General features: G+C 38.2%; 2 protein-coding genes across 3 annotated transcripts; one reads left to right on the top strand and one right to left on the bottom strand.

Annotated features, from left to right (window-relative positions):
• Nucleotides 1-337: 337 nt before the first annotated feature.
• LOC106304304 (probable xyloglucan endotransglucosylase/hydrolase protein 10) lies at nt 338-1920 on the top strand. Of its 2 annotated transcripts, XM_013740715.1 has the most exons (5): nt 338-554; nt 653-753; nt 1022-1215; nt 1303-1741; nt 1790-1920. In XM_013740715.1, the coding sequence occupies exons 1-4, from the start codon at nt 359-361 to the stop codon at nt 1703-1705; spliced, it is 894 nt and encodes a 297-aa protein (XP_013596169.1). In that variant the 5' UTR covers nt 338-358; the 3' UTR covers nt 1706-1741; nt 1790-1920. The 2 variants fall into 2 exon arrangements, with proteins under 2 accessions (XP_013596169.1, XP_013596168.1); XM_013740714.1 differs by having other exon boundaries at nt 1303-1863.
• A 9664-nt stretch (nt 1921-11584) lies between these two features.
• Nucleotides 11585-13227, bottom strand: LOC106302520. Its single transcript, XM_013739013.1, has 3 exons — nt 12889-13227; nt 12305-12486; nt 11585-11780 (listed from the first exon to the last, which is right to left on the bottom strand). Exons 1-3 carry the CDS (start codon nt 13225-13227, stop codon nt 11585-11587), a joined length of 717 nt encoding a protein of 238 aa, XP_013594467.1.
• Between the last annotated feature and the right edge of the window lie 3398 nt (nt 13228-16625).

Below are 16625 nucleotides of genomic sequence, written 5' to 3'. Positions count from 1 at the left end.
AATTATAATTTAATATTATATTATGATATATTATTATAAAAGGTTTTATCAATGTTGATGTTCTAAACTCACAAATAGAGTTAATTCATGCCTGAATTTTGATCTATATCAAATATTCAAAAGCAAACATATACTTTAACTATGAATTTCTATGAAGTAAACAACAAACATTCTTTATGCTTCAAAAACAAAGCCTTCAAATATTCCGACGTAAGTATGTATTCTCTTTGCTTCTCCTCAAAGATATTCTTTGTATATGAACACAATCCATTTCAAACACTTTTTGTGGAATATAAAATGTATATATACTGATGCCTGATCAGACGTCCAACTCAATCTCGTGCATTTTAATAATTTAATGACGTTCGTAAAGCGGTCAAAATCATTTGTACTTCTAATTTATTTAATCTCAAGTTTGCTATTACGGGTCTCAGAAGCGTCCGTTGTTTCATCCGGAGATTTTAGTAAGGACTTCCTCGTGACATGGTCTCCAACCCACGTTAACACCTCCAGCGATGGTCGATCAAGAACTCTTAAGCTTGATCAAGAATCTGGTACATAATAATATGCTCATTACCGTCTCAAACTCTTTTTGACTTTTTTTTTCATTATCCATAACTTATTTATATTTCGATTTCATATGTATACGTAGGAGCTTCCTTTTCTTCCATCCAGACGTTCTTGTTCGGAAAAATAGATATGAAGATCAAACTAATTCCTGGACCTTCTCAAGGAACCGTGGTTGCTTATTATGTAAGAAACATTCTCTCTCTCTCTCTCTCTCTCTCTCTCTCTCTCTCTCTCTCAATGTGTAGACGTGGTCCAGAGCATTAGCAAATATATTTGTTCAGATTTTGGGAGAAACTTTTAGGCCTTTCTCTACAAAAACAAAAAAAAGAACATATTAAAAGAGGCACAAGTTTGTGATGGACCTATATATATATATATAAAAAATTAAAACCACCATGCGTAAATCTCATCATGATAAATCTTATGATTAATCTTTAAAACATTTGATCAGATGTCCTCGGACCAGACAAACCGGGATGAGATAGACTTTGAATTCTTGGGAAACGTGAACGGGCAGCCTTATATTCTTCAGACGAATATCTATGCCGATGGAGTTGACAATCGTGAAGAAAGGATCCATCTCTGGTTTGACCCAACCAAGGACTTTCACACCTATTCCATCTTGTGGAACGTTCACCAAATTGTGTAAGATTCTTTAGGCAAAATCTGTTTCACTACGTACTCCAAAAAGTAAGATGTGTAAAAAAATGATGTTTTGAGGAGTGGTTTTAGGTTTATGGTGGATCAAATTCCGATAAGACTGTACAGAAACCATTCAGAGAAAGGAGTAGCCTATCCAAGGTTGCAACCTATGAGTATAAAAGTGAGTCTATGGAACGGTGAGAGCTGGGCTACAAGTGGTGGGCATGAGAAAGTTGATTGGTCGAAGGCTCCATTTGTGGCATCCTTTGGGGATTACAAGATAGATGCTTGTATTTGGAAAGGCAACCCAACATTGTGTAACGAAGAGAGCAATGAAAATTGGTGGAACAAAAATGAATTCAGTTCTTTGACAAGAGTGCAAAAGAGATGGTTTAAATGGGTAAGTAAGTACCATTTGATTTATGATTATTGCCAAGATTATGCAAGGTTCCATAACAAGCGCCCCAAGGAATGTTCTCTTCCTAAATATTAAAGATTGAATTTGCATTTGCTCTTCAGCTTTTATTTTATATTCATTAATTATAATTTTTATCTATTTTCTAAATGTGTTTGTTCTTCGTTTGTAAAAGTATAAATACTGGTTTTCGTGATATCATGCGAGTTGATTCAATCACAACACGTTAGAATCACTACTACTTGTCTTTGGTACCTTTGGCATAGAAATTGATCTTGCTTAAATTTCCAATTATGCCTCATAAGCTTTTCAATCTCTTGTAAATTCATATACTTCTTTTTGTCATCGTCACTTAACAATAGTCCCACATAAAAACAAACTCTTTAACAACCGGAAAACACAAATACATGCGGTTTTTCAATAAAAATAGTGAATATAACTAGGGAAGTTTACTCAAACATTACATATTTTAGGACAATTAACGAGAACCATACTAATCTTTTGACATTTTTTTAGTACCAAGCGTGCCTTTTTTTACGTTATGAAAAAACGTATTTATAAGGATGTCATTACTTTTTAATGCCACGTAAGCAAAAACCCGGCGCCACGTAGGAATTCGGTTCCATGTTTTCATTAAGTCAGCCGTAAAATGCTACATACGTCATTACGGCTGAGTTATTGTTATGTTGCGGCTGAGTTAAACAACGCGGCTGACTTAAGAGAAAATGACTGACTTATGAACATAAGCCAGCCGTTAGTGATGGCTGATTTACAGAATTCTGGCTGATTTATGGGAAAACGGCTGACTTACGTACACAAGTTACGGCTGACTTATACATCGATGTTGTGAATTCTGGAAAATCCGGCTGAGTTGTAGTTAAGACACGACTGAGTTATGTTTCACCGGCTAAGTTAATAAATATCGACTGGCTGAGTTATTAAATTTACGACCGACTTATGGGAGGTTGTTACGGTTGAGTTATGGTTAATCACCCGCAACTGTCTGGATTAACAATAATCGCAGCTTAATTACGGCTGACTTATTAGCGAAAAATTAATTACTAGAATATCATTCGTTTGACGGCTGATTTATGTGACGATACGGTTGACTTATTGTTTTCCATGATAATTACGGCTGATTTTTTAGCAAAAGTTTAATTACTGAAATAGTATTCACGTTTCGGCTGACTTACATTAATAGGTACAAGAAACGCCAAACGGGCTGATTTATCTAGGCTGAGTTATATATTCGTTTGGTGGCTGACTAACCGATTTTACATGTCATCTGCCATGTCATCAACTCGGATTTGCCATGCCACTACTAACGAACTTTACAACTTGGTTTGTCTGTCTGTTCATCTTCTTCTTCATCGTCTTTATCTATCTATCTTCTTCATCTTATGAAGAATTCACAAAGTCTGTACTCGATGATTACAGATTGAATGAACTGAGGCATCAGATTCAGCTTAGCTATATGCTCTCGAATAAAGCTTTGAAAACAATGGCGCACGACACTCCACCAGTTTACGTCTCCAATACTCGACAATTGCAAGGTTTTCTAAGCCTAAAGAAAATCGAACAGGTACGTCTCTGTGTGGAGATTACGGAGAACAAGGATGTCCAAATGAATCTGAATGACAGTTTGGAGGAGGAACGCGAGGAAAATGAGAATGACTGCTCAAGTAAAGTGGAAGTAGAAAAACACAAAGTAGGCGGAGAAGATGAAGTAGGTGAAGAAAATGAAGAAGATGATGAATCCGAAAGCCGATTTGATATGTTGGAAGACTTGGACGGTGCGTCATCTGAAGATGATAACTTCAGCTTATACGGTGAGTCTCCAACACAAGACGAAGATTCACCGACGCTACCTCCCAAGAAGAGATCTCAGAACTTGTCGAGATGTAAAGGGAATCCGGAGGTTCTAAGGTTGGAGATGTCGTCACTAAACCTTGCGGTAGGGCAAAGATACATGAGTAAAGATGATTTGGAAAGACGATTGAAACTCCTTTCAGTGAAGGATCGATTTGATTTTGATGTAGACATATCCACTCCGACATTATTCATTGTTAAGTGTTGGGTTGATGGATGTCTTTGGAGAGTTCGTGCTTCTACACAAGGGCAATCCCCGACATTTTATGTTCGTATTTACGATTCGGATTATACATGTTTTGTAACTGAGCGTTCTTATCGATCTCGACAAGCAACACCAGATATTTTAGGAGAGTTGTACAAGGACTTTCTCGGCGACGTTGGTCCATCCATTCACCCTACGAGTGTCAGAATAGCTATCACTAAGCAGTTTCGTGTAAAGGTATTTACTTTGCTTCGGCTGAGTTATTATAACGATATGGCTGAGTAATATTTGCGGCTGACTTATTTATTCAATGCGGCTGAGTTATTGAAACGATATAACTGAGTAATATGAAAGGTTGCGGCAGACTTATTTATACAATGCGGCTGAGTTGTTATAAGGATACGGCTGAGTTATAATAACGTTACGGTTGAGTTATTATTACGTTGTGTCTGTCTTAATTATGTGATGCGGCTGAGTTATTTGTATCGTTTCTCATGTGGATAGATGGATTATTGGAAATCACATCGGACGCTGAAATTTGCAAGGGGAATCGATGAGGGAACACCTGAGAGTGGGTTTGAAAACTTGCCTTCTTACTTATACATGATAAGAAGGGCAATCCGGGTACAATTACGCGTCTTCAAATTGATGAGTTTGGAAGATTTATGTATGTGTTTCTTGCGTTTGGTGCGAGCGAAAATGGGTTTCCTTTCATGTGAAAAGTTGTGGTTGTCGACGGGACGTTTCTTAATGGTAAATACAAAGAGATGCTTCTCACAGCACTAGCTCAGGATGGTAACTTTCAGATTTTTCCAATAGCCTTCGCAGTGGTTGACACTGAAAATGGTATTTTGTGGCATTGTTTTTTTACGCAACTAAAACTTTTGATTCCTGACGACGAGGGTCTTGCGATAATCTCAGATAGGCATAACTCGATAGGGAAAGCAATTGGAAATGTGTATCCGTTTGCTTCTCGGGGAATTTGCACCTACCATTTATATAAGTACATTTTGGAACGGTACAAAGGAAAAGATGTATTTCGTCAAGTGAAGAAAGTGGCAAGATGTTTTAGGATGTCTTAATTTACTGCGATGTTCGAGGAGATTGAAGCGATTAATCCTGAACTCCATGGCTACCTCCAAAGAGCTGATGTCCAACTGTGGGCATGTGTTCATTTCCGGGCGAGAGGTACAATTTGATGAGTATGAACATAGCGGAATCAATGAAAAGAGAATTGTCGAATGCTAGAGGTCTTAACATCGTTCGAATATTAGAATCGATACGGGTTATGATGACCAGATGGTTTTCTGAACGGAGAGAGGATGCTAGATTGCAGCCAACCACGCTTACACGTGGTGCGAAGAAACAACTACATGTAAGTCAGCCGTACTTGTAAAAAAGTCAGCCTTCTAAATTCATAAGTCAGCCTTTAAAATTCATAAGTCAGCCTTAACAGTTTTTAAGTCAGCCGTAACCTTTTTATTCTATATTTTAAATAGGGTCGTGTAACTGCAGCCAGATTGTTGACGGTACAAAGGATTGATGATCATCACACTGAAGTTACATATGGATCATCTGGCGAGTCTTTGCATGTTCTTAATTTGGTAGAGAGAAAGTGCACATGCCGGCGTTTCGAATGCGAGAAATTACCATGTGTACACGCAATCACAGCTGCGGAAAACATGAATGTTTGTCGTATATTCATGTGCAGTCCTTACTATAACAGCGCTTATTTGGTGAGCGCATACGCTGAATCGGTCATGCCGGTTTACTCATCGCAACCTATTCCAAAAATCGTGGCTAACCAACCGTGCTTGCCACCGTGAATTCGTCAACAACCAGGAAGACCTAAAAAATATGATGAAATATGCTTTAGAAGTTGCACTTGCAAACAAACGTTCTAGGAAAGAACACACATGTTCTCGATGTAGATAGAGTGGACATAATGCGAAAACTTGTCGGATGTAAAAGTGTTGTATGATGGTTGGGTTTAGGATTTGCTTGATTTGTATTATGGCTAGGTTTAGGATTTTCATGTTTTGTTTTACGGTTGGGTTTATGATTTTCTTGATTTGTATTACGGCTGGGTTATGGATTTTCATGTTTTGTGTTACGGCTGGGTTTAGGATTTTTATGTTTTGTGTTATGGCTGGGTTTAGGATAATAATGTTTTGTGTTATGGCTGAGTTTTGGATTAAATTCCCGGTCAAAAAATGAAACGTCGCAGAGCGAAACGTCTTGATGATATAACGGTTCAATTGGCGATAAATAATGTGTCTTCTCGAACAATACAACTTTAACCTCACTTTTTTACACAATTACTCTCTATCAAGAAATCCGTTTCACCCCTCTAAAAGAAAATGGAGAATTTTCCGATTCTTGAAAGAAATTCAGGGGTTAGTTGTTGAACGTGTGACCGGTCACTCCTTTAAAGATCTCTATGGCCTAAGAGCATCGTGCAAGTTGATGAAGGCGTTAGCAGATCGGCGTACGGTATACCATTTTTACGATGTGTTATATGTTCCCCAGGGACTTAATATGCCTGCTGAGTTGTTGAAAACTTGCTACGGTGAGAGAAAGCCAAGCGCACTTTATATAAATGGTGTACAGTTTTTCTTCACATTAAACCTTCAAGAAGAAGGACTTTGTCTCATTAAGCTTGCAGCGGATGCAGGATATGAGTGGGTTGTGTATACACACGCAATGAATCGGAAAATCATTTGGGACGATGATGAGGACTATTTTACTCGTTTTCCAAGGGAATCAGTTGTCAGGATCGGGAAAGTAGTGTGATCTGTGAAATGGGGATGGGGTTTGTGGCACGGTGATGCGTTCCGCGCAAAGAGGGCCGAGTTCATTTCAGCGGTTGTTCTGTCGGTCTACAGTTGCCAATGTGTTCCTCTTTTGAAGCGAGAATGTCTCTGCTTGTGGCACATTGATACCAATAAGTATGACAACATGTGTAACCGCTGTTTCTGGATCAAAGAGGTGGGACTGTTCTTCCGTGAGTTTGAACTGATGAGCCTGATTAGGGACACAAGGAAGTGTTGAAGATGCATTGTATCAGAATCTTATCTTTTTATGTTCTTTGCTATGTCATTGTGTATGTAGAACAACATATTAATGTATGAAAGGGTTTGTGTTTAATTATGTTTGAGTTATCGTTTATTTACGGCTGGGTTATCGTTTATTTACGGCTGGGTTATCGTTTAAGGATGTCTGGGTTATCGTTTATTTACGGATGGGTTATATTTAATATACGGCTGAGTTATCGTTTAAGGATGTCTGAGTTATCGTTTATTTACGGCTGAGTTATGAGTTATTTAAGGCTGGGTTATCGGTTATTTACGGCTGGGTTTATGTTTAATTATGTCTGAGTTATCGTTTAATTATGTCTGAGTTATCGTTTATTTATGTCTGAGTTATCGTTTAATTATGTCTGAGTTATCGTTTATTTACGGCTGAGTTATGAGTTATTTAAGGCTGGGTTATCGGTTATTTACGGCTGGGTTTATGTTTAATTATGTCTGAGTTATCGTTTAATTATGTCTGAGTTATCGTTTATTTACGGCTGGGTTATCGTTTAAGGATGTCTGAATTATTGTTTATTTACAGATGGGTTATATTTAAAATATAACACGGCTGAGTTAATCCAACCTAATACGTTAAGGCTGAGTTAATAAATGTTACAGCTGAGTTTCATACAACGTTATGGCTGAGTTTCATAAAACATAAAGGCTGAGTTATGATTACAAAACATGACTATGCAAAGAAGAAGTAGTAGCAAAGTATGGCTATACCAACCACCACATTCCTCAAACACTGCACCTTTTCCGCTTTATCAAACTTTTTCTCTAACCGAGCAACGTTAACTCTCAGATCTGACATGCCTTTGTTCATGTCATTCATCACTGATTTCACATCTTTCACCTCTTCCACCAAGCACTCATCCGTCCATTTGAATAAATATTTCTGATTTCACCAACAAAACCAGATCTGAGTATCGCATTCAGAACATGATAAATAAATAAAAAACGTTATTATATCCTTTTGCACATCAATAGTACAATCTTCCAGGATTTGTATCTGATCCAGATGTAAATATTTTAGCGGGTTCACCAAACCAACACTGTTTCGGCGTTCCTCTTTCCACATTCCTACGTCGCCTAAAGTTACCTGAGACCCGTGATGAAGAAGACATTTTCTTTGTAATGTTAGAAAATACCACAAATTCCTACGTTTATTTTAAAATTAAGATAATTTAAAATAAAAATTATAAAGTATTATCGTCTCGATATTATAAAGGCCTCAATATTTGGTTTGATCTGTATTTACCACACATTTGAAGCGCCATAATTAAACGACAACTCAGACAAATCAAGTAAGACGAAACGTTCCATTATTAAAATATTAAATGGCTAAGTTATATTATAGGTTGATTAAACAATGGGCTGAGTTAAATAAACTTTCACGGCTGAGTTACCGTAAACGTTGTGGCTGAGTTATTTTAAATTATAAAGTATTATCGTCTCAATATTATAAAGGTCTCGATATTAGGTTTGAACCATTTTTTCCACACACTTGATGCGCCATAATTAATGGACAACACAATCAAATCAAGAAAGACGAAACATCCCATAATTATAATATTTAGTTATGTAAACGTTATGGCTGAGTTATGTTAACATTTACCGCTGAGTTATATAAACGTTATGGCTAAGTTATATTAACATTTACGACTGAGTTATAGAAACGTTATGGCTGAGTTATATAAACGTTATGGCTGAGGTATATTAACATTTACGGCTGAGTTATATAAACGTTACGGCAGAGTTATATAAACGTTATGGCTGAGTAATATAAACGTGATGGCTGAGTTATATAAACATTTACGGCTGAGTTATATTAACATTTACGGCTGAGTTACATTAACGTTATGGCTGAGTTATACGACATAATATAAGAGAAATACAAAATAGACATGTCGAATTACATTCATAAACCTAAATTATCAGGTCCAAACTCTTCAAACATGTCCACAAGAGCAAGCCAAACTCTAGTTAACATCCATTCAGACTTCTCGCCAACATGCGCCCAACACCTCTTCAACAACCGCATTTGATCTCGAAATAGCGTTCTGGCCACCAGATTAAAATGTGTCCAGACTAGAAAATTATGCCTCGGATCCCACGTGTTTCTCCGCTAAAAGAAGACATTGAATATTAGTGCTGTTGGCAGCAAATATAACAAATTATAAATAATCGGTGCTTACAGCGAGTATAAGAAACCAAGGTTCCTTAAAATGAGCGGGAATGAAGCAGTATGTCGGCCACTCATGAACCCATCCTTTTCGAAGAATCTCTGGGATCGCCTGCAAAAGATCATGTAAAAATCTAAACCACGTAACATAGGTTTTGTCAATGTAGACACCCAGACCAGGGTCTAGAACTGCGAGGCTCTCTCCGTTTGCAGTGCTTAGAATGGCATTCACACTGCAGGAAAACTTTAATGACCAACCAGGGACAATTGACATATTTTCATTTTTTTCTAGAGAGAGAATGTGTAAGAAAAGAGAACTATTTAGAGAGAGATATAGAAGTCATACGTCGCGAGATTAAATTAATCAGATTTTTCAAGATCTTTTTTCCGCCCAAAATACGAAACGACATGATTAAGTTCTACTTTACGGCTGAGTTATTAAACATTTACGGCTGATTTATTATTTGGGTTAAGGGTTTAGGTTAATTATTTAGGGTTTAGGGATAATTATTTAGGGTTTAAGATTAGGATTTTTAGGTATATTACCACTAGGAAATATAAGAGCACAAATTCAGTTGAAAGTATATTGTATATGGTTTACTTTGGTTAAAACTTCACATCTTCTATCTAAATGTTCAACATATACCTAAAGATCATGATCGATTCTAAACTCGTAAATTCAATAAAGTAAACACATTCAGTTGATTATATATTCACTTCAAAATAATAATTGGAACTTCAATATAACTTTATAAAGTATTTCTATTTCATTTTTCGATTTTAGGGTTTGGTCGAGGTATGGCTGAGTTATCACCCCATGATACGGCTGAGTTATATTTACCATTATGGCTGAGTTATATAAGCATTTTCCGACTTTAGGGTTTGGTTGAGGTATGGCTGAGTTATCACCCCACGATACGACCGAGTTATATTTACCATTATGGTTGAGTTATATAAGCATTTTCCGACTTTAGGGTATGTTTGAGGTATGGCTGTGTTACACATATACGACACGGCTGAAATATATGAGAGATAAGACTGAGATTTATAAGCGAAAGTCAAATACGTAATAAAATTTCACAACTTAAGTTAAGTCAAATACAACACAAAGTTATTTTTTTCCCTTCAACAGACTGTTAAGCACAATATTTCCTCCTTCATCGAGGATTTCTACTGCCATCTTCACCCGTAAACTATGAATAGTTTTATCGTTTATCCCATCAAAAGTTACCCCAAGCGCTAAACATTCGACAAAATTCAACGAATACACCCCCACAATTGCCAATTTGGGTGTTTTGTGGAATATTTTTTGTCTTTCTTCCTTCTGAATGTGAACTGCTTTTTACTAGGTTTTCGGAGATTGGCAGGAATAACATCACACAACATCACAGGGAGCATTTGCGTTAGTGGCTTAAATGCATTTAGCATCCTATTCTCACTTTCAGATGTTACATATCCAATGACTGGATCGTAGCAATCAGTCTTCTCCTTCTTCAGATCCACGTGAAGCGCCACCCAGTGATCGCCAGTAACTTGAAGCACTCCGTACAAGTAATCCACATCTTCAAAACACTTCAAGTTTGTTTGACATTCATCGGGAATCTTACCCTTTGCTAAATATTCATAGCCAGTGCCTTTGAACTTCATCAGAGTAGGTTTTATCTTGAACAACTTGTAACAACTTCATACTGTGAGGAACCAAGGGTCAATAAAAGCAATGCCCTTGAACCAGAAAGGGCAAGGATCTCGCAATGGACCTTCCAATGAGGACTTTCATATACGCAGCGACATGCTACATAATGAAGATTAACTAAGTCCTCAAATAATATATAACTCAGTCGTAATATAATATATAACTCAGCCATAAAAGAATATATAACTCAACCATAATAGAATATATAACTCAGCCATAATATAACTCAGTCGTAATAGAATATATAACACAGCCGTAAAATAATATATAACTCAACTGTAATATAGACTTTCAGTGATGAGTATGCTGTAGAAGTCACCCTCATAGTCAGTTGTTCTTATAATAGGTCTTTAGTTGCTGGTGCTGGTTGTTTGGGTGGAATGGCTTTAATATGTTGAATAAGTTTTTCCAATTTCGCCGGATCAACAGGTGCTAGAGGATCATATATTACTGATGAATGCTCAAAATTTTTCCTCATGCACGTCGTTCCATTGTCTCCAATGTAAGGAAAACCTGGTGCTGAAGAAACAACCATCTATGCACACCCCTATGGAGATAATTAAACACTTATCTCCTGATAATCTTTTATTCTGGCAGATCTAATTAGTTCCTCTTCCTCGACATCAGACTCCGGAAACAATTTGTTCTATGCCGCGAGAATTTCGTCGGTCACTTACGCAATGTTACTGTCCCCACTCTGCGTCTTAATCTTTACTCATATACAATTGGCATGCGGTGGAGTGACGGTTGGAGCAAGGCCCTCCTTTATCTCAGCCACCTTTTGGTTCTTTAACTCGGCCTTAACAGATTCTTGCTTCTTTAACTCAGCATGTTTACTTTTTTTCTCAGCCGCCTCCTTCCTCTTTATAGCAGCCTCTTCCCTCTTCTTAGCAGCGGCCTCCTTCTTTATTAACACAGCCTCATCATCCTTCTATTTTGGATTGCCCAAGCGGCCTCCTTCCTTACTAGCCTTAGCATCCTTAGCACCTTCAGCAGGAGAAACAATAATTGAATCAAGAGCAGCATCTTTATCAGCTGTTGCAGCAACTTTAGCCTCAGGAGCTTTAGCAGGTGTTGCAGCAGCTTTAGCAGATGTTGCAGCAGATTTAGCATGTGTTTCAACGGCACTACCAAAGTCTTTTTCACCTCTAAAGCCTTATCAAGATCCTCTGCCAATTTATTTTTCTCCCCCAAACCCTTACCCATGGGCTTAGCTAACGTTGGACTATTGACATACTTATGTTGTGTATTCGGCTGCGGTGATGCCAACTCTAAAGATTGTTCGGGACCTTTTGAGAGGTTATCAGAGTTTTTGGCACTTTCCCCTACCCCAGATGTTTTAGACGCTCATCCACTGAAGCTTTCACTATATCATCAATGGTCTTCTAATCCATATTTGGGATGTTCCGGGCTTCGTAGAAGTCAAACCACAAGTCAATCGTTTCAAATCGACCTTCATATAGATCAAATTTTCTGGACATATGATCCAAAGTACTCATTATGGTCATCAGCACCCCATTGTTCCCTAAATCTTCCCTTTCCTCCTCGTTAGAACCCTTTCGGGTTGCAGCAGCTTCACCCTCACTGGTTTTCATCTTCTTATGTTTCTTAACTTCTTTCTTATGCTTCTTAGTGGGTGGTAGCTTCTGACGAAACTCCACCCTTCATTTTTCTCTTCTTCTCCTTCTCCTGCACTTCCCAAAAACCTCTAACAAATCTACCTCCATGTATGTATGTTATCAAGTTAATTGGTTGTGGGTCGTCATCTTCACCCAGCCATTTAGGAAACATCTCTTCAACTGAGTCCTTCATAATCATTTTCCTCACACGCACCTGCAATATTAACTCAAAACTCAGCCACCATAACACATGACTCAGCCATCAATTATAATAATTCATCAATTAAATAACTCATAACTCAGCCACCAATTACTTAATAATTCAGCCATCAAATAACTCATAACTCAGCAACCATTTTCTTAATAATTCAGCCATCTAACAATTCAAAACTCAGTCACCAATTACTTAATAACTCAGCCATCAAAAACGACTCAGCCTTCTACAAAATAATAACTCAACCATCATATACTCATAGCTCAGCCACTAAATAACTCATAACTCAACGTTAAACCTTACCTCGCCATGATCTTTGATCTCCTCAGAGAATAATTTAGTAAAACTTGCACGTGTACGCTTTCCACCCCATCACAAAAGTGGAATGTCTTCACTATTGACCACTCTCCCAAATTGCTCTCCAAAGCAAGTGACATATTCATACACCCAAACCAATAACACGTCCTTCATGCCGCTTATTGTGTATGACCCTCCTTGTGGATCCAACATTTTAATGGGGTCAACAAGAACTTCATATGCAGTCCGACCCCATGGATGCAACATCATGGCTTCATCGTCGAATACTCTTTTTGCACTTTCAAATGGTATCCTAGAATTATGATGCAAAGCATAAAGTCGCATGGCTTGAAGAAGTAACAGCCCCAACCATTTACGCTTTCCAAAACTCCAAGACTGACAAACCTCTAATGCTGGCTTCAGTTCATCTAACTTGGGTCCCATCCCAAGCGGCAGATTCAACTCCCCCCCAAAACGCTTTGTATTGATCCGGTTCAAAACTTTCTGTTGGCACTAGATCTGTCTTTAGCCCAGTGATCTCGCCAAACTCGTGTAATCTAAACCTGATGAGTTGATCAACAAAAAGACTCCAAATCTCCTTCTGCAGTTGTCTACATAGTAGATAATGTATGGTCTTACCAGACCACACGCTTTTGCGTGCAGCTAGCTTAGCAATTACTCCAATAGGAGACTTCTCCGGTTCTTCCCACACATCACGTCCTATTGCTTCTCTAACGTGATGGAATTCTCCTAAAAGGAAATTGTGATTAATATTTTTACCTTCTAGATTAAAAGACCCTTCAGGGTAAATTCTTGGAGGGTAATCCCGTGATTGAGCTTCAGAAACATCCATCTGATCATATAACCCAAAAATAACTCATCAACAATATAATATATAACTCAGTCCCAACATAAAATAATTCAGCCACAACATAATATATAACTCAGTCGTACTAGTATATATAACTCAGCTACAACATATTATATAACTCATCACCAACATAAAAATAAGTCAGCCACAACATAATATATAACTCAGCCCCAACATAAAAATAACTCATCCACAACATAATATATAACTCAGCAATACTAGTATATATAACTCAGCCATAATAGTATATATATATAACGCCCCCACCCGCCCACGGCTAATGGGCTACCCACACCCGCTCACTCGGCCCGTGGGCCCCATCCCATCTGACGGGTGGTGTATTAATTTTCCAAGGCTCGAAATCATTGTTTACTGACCCTGCAATCACCACCCGACCTTTCCCCGTGTTCTGGCCTCACTCGCACGGTATCGCAAATCACTTCCCGATAAGTCATCCATCCTTTCACTACTCCAGCCCAAGCACGCTTAACCATGGAGTTCTAAACGGATGTGTGACGGAAAAGTTAAGTCAACTTTGGTGACATAGGTAGCCAAATCAATTCTCTTAAGCCTTTCCATATATCACAACTCGGGATGTTACAATTGACCCCTTCTCAAAGAATGCAATGTCCTTGTAGCGCCCTACCACAGGTCTCAAGATGCCTCTCGGGTCAGAACCGAGATGGCTAATAAGCTCTGATACCACTTATAACGCCCCCACCCGCCCACGGCTAATGGGCCACACACACCCTCTCACTCGGCCCGTGGGCCCCATCCCATCCGACGGGTGGTGCATTAAAATATATAACTCAGTCGAAACATAATATATCACTCAGCCAAAACATAATATATAACTCAGTCACAACTTACCGGAGAAGACGATTTCATAGATACGGTTGCGCTGAAGACGATTTCGTAAAAACGATTGCGCCAAAGACGATTTTGTAGAAACGATTGGAGACGAATATTTCGGTGACAACGTGATCAGAGAAGACAAGAAAGTTAGGTCAGAGACAGTAAACACAATGTCGACGGTTAGGGTTAGTTCATTCGAGAGTTCGACAAAGAAAAAAGTTGTGTAGTTGTGATTAAGGAGATGCTTGATTGTCCATTTTTAACGTGAAAGGAGACGGTTGATTATCTTCTGACGTGGATATATTAATTATCTACGTGGATTTATTCTTTAACATAATTTCAATTAACAAAAAAACATTCTCAGGTAATTACGTCGCCTGTAGTTACCTGAGACGTGTGATGAAGAAGACATTTTCTTTGTAATGTTAGAAAATACCACAAATTCCTACGTTTATTTTCCAAGGGAATCAGTTGTCAGGATCGGGAAACTAGTGTGATCTCTGAAATGGGGATGGGTGTGGCACGGTGACGCGTTCCGCGCAAAGAGGGCTGAGTTCATTTCAGCGGTTGTTCCGTCGGTCTACAGTTGCCAATGTGTTCCTCTTTTGAAGCGAGAATGTCTCTGCTTGTGGCACATTGATACCAGTAAGTATGACAACATGTGTAACCGCTGTTTCTGCATCAAAGAGGTGGGGCTGTCGTGAGTTTGAACCTATGAGCCTAATTAGGGACACAAGGAAGTGGTGAAGATGCATTGTATCAGAATCTTATCTTTTTATGTTCTTTGCTATGCCATTGTGTATGTATAACAACATATTAATGTATGAAAGGGTTTGTGTTTAATTATGTTAGAGTTATCGTTTAATTATGTCTGAGTTATCGTTTATTTACGGCTGAGTTATCGGTTATTTAAGGCTGAGTTATCGGTTATTTACGGCTGGGTTTATGTTTAACTATGTCTGAGTTATCGTTTATTTACGGCTGAGTTATCAGTTATTTAAGGCTGGGTTGTCGGTTATTTACGGCTGGGTTTATGTTTAATTATGTCTGAGTTATCGTTTAATTATGTCTCAGTTATTGTTTATTTATGTTTGAGTTATTGTTTATTTACGGCTGAGTTATCGTTTAATTATGTCTGAGTTATCGTTTATTTACGACTGGGTTATCATTTAAGGATGTGTGAGTTATCATTTATTTACGGTTGGGTTATATTTAATATACGGCTGAGTTAAACCAACCTAATACGTTAAGGCTGAGTTAATAAACGTTACAGCTGAATTTCATAAAACGTTATGGCTGAGTTTCATAAAACATAAAGGCTGAGTTATGATTACAGAACATGACTATGCAAAGAAGAAGTAGTAGCAAAGTAAGGCCATACCAACCCCACAAACCACCACATTCCTCAAACACTGCACCTTTATCGCCTTATCTAACTCTTTCTCCAACTGAGCTATGTTAACTCTCAGATCTGACATACCTTTGTTCATGTCATTCATCACTGATTTCATATCGTCTACTGTGGGAACCGAAATTCACACCATCGATTATAATAAATAATAATGGAGGAAAACCGAGTGAACCCGTTTTTCCTTAAAGGTCCGAATTCTCTGCGTAATCACTTTAGAACGATAAAAAGATAGATAATCGCTCAGAGGCGTTTTATTGAATAGTATGAATACAAGATTTCTCCGAAAGGAGTAGAGATATGCTAACTATCGGAACAACAAGACAAGAGGCGGCCAAGATGTCCTAAGCCTTGCCGTGCTAGTCTAACCACCTAAGCCCTAAGTTCTCTAAGCTAGCAGGAGTTCTCTAAGTCTAAATTCTTGGATCCCCTTTTCTTCTGCTCCTGCTCTCCTTATATAGTCGTTCTAGGTCGGTGGCCCATCCTTCGCCTTCGGGCCCAAGTCTATCTCTTTTGGGAATATTCCTTTTTTCGTCGATCTTGGTAGTTATCCTCGAATCTTTACATTTATCCTTGGAAACTTAGCATTTATCGTATTTCTGCGAGTTAAGACAAACCGTCATAACTTTTATGGGCTCGAATCCCTTCTGAGAGCGTAGATGGGCCTCTACACCAGTTTGGATCCTTGCGGACCGTTCTTAGGCCTTT

The sequence above is a fragment of the Brassica oleracea genome, chromosome C7 (genome assembly GCF_000695525.1).
Source record: "Brassica oleracea var. oleracea cultivar TO1000 chromosome C7, BOL, whole genome shotgun sequence".
NCBI classification, from domain to species: Eukaryota; Viridiplantae; Streptophyta; class Magnoliopsida; order Brassicales; family Brassicaceae; genus Brassica; species Brassica oleracea.
This window is presented reverse-complemented; position numbering and strand designations above follow the sequence as displayed.

What these genes read in the sequence shown, in the direction of transcription:
- LOC106304304 (XM_013740715.1), top strand. Translation starts at nt 359, where the DNA reads ATGACGTTCGTAAAGCGGTCAAAATCATTTGTACTTCTAATTTATTTA. An exon ending in TAAGCTTGATCAAGAATCTG is followed by an intron (nt 555 to 652) that starts GTACATAATAAT and finishes ATGTATACGTAG; the next exon opens with GAGCTTCCTTTTCTTCCATC. An exon ending in TGGAACGTTCACCAAATTGT is followed by an intron (nt 1,216 to 1,302) that starts GTAAGATTCTTT and finishes GAGTGGTTTTAG; the next exon opens with GTTTATGGTGGATCAAATTC.
- LOC106302520 (XM_013739013.1), bottom strand. Translation starts at nt 13,227, where the DNA reads ATGGGACCCAAGTTAGATGAACTGAAGCCAGCATTAGAGGTTTGTCAG. An exon ending in GAGAGCAATTTGGGAGAGTG is followed by an intron (nt 12,487 to 12,888) that starts GTCAATAGTGAA and finishes TTAATATTGCAG; the next exon opens with GTGCGTGTGAGGAAAATGAT. An exon ending in AAAATGAAGGGTGGAGTTTC is followed by an intron (nt 11,781 to 12,304) that starts GTCAGAAGCTAC and finishes AGACTTTGGTAG; the next exon opens with TGCCGTTGAAACACATGCTA.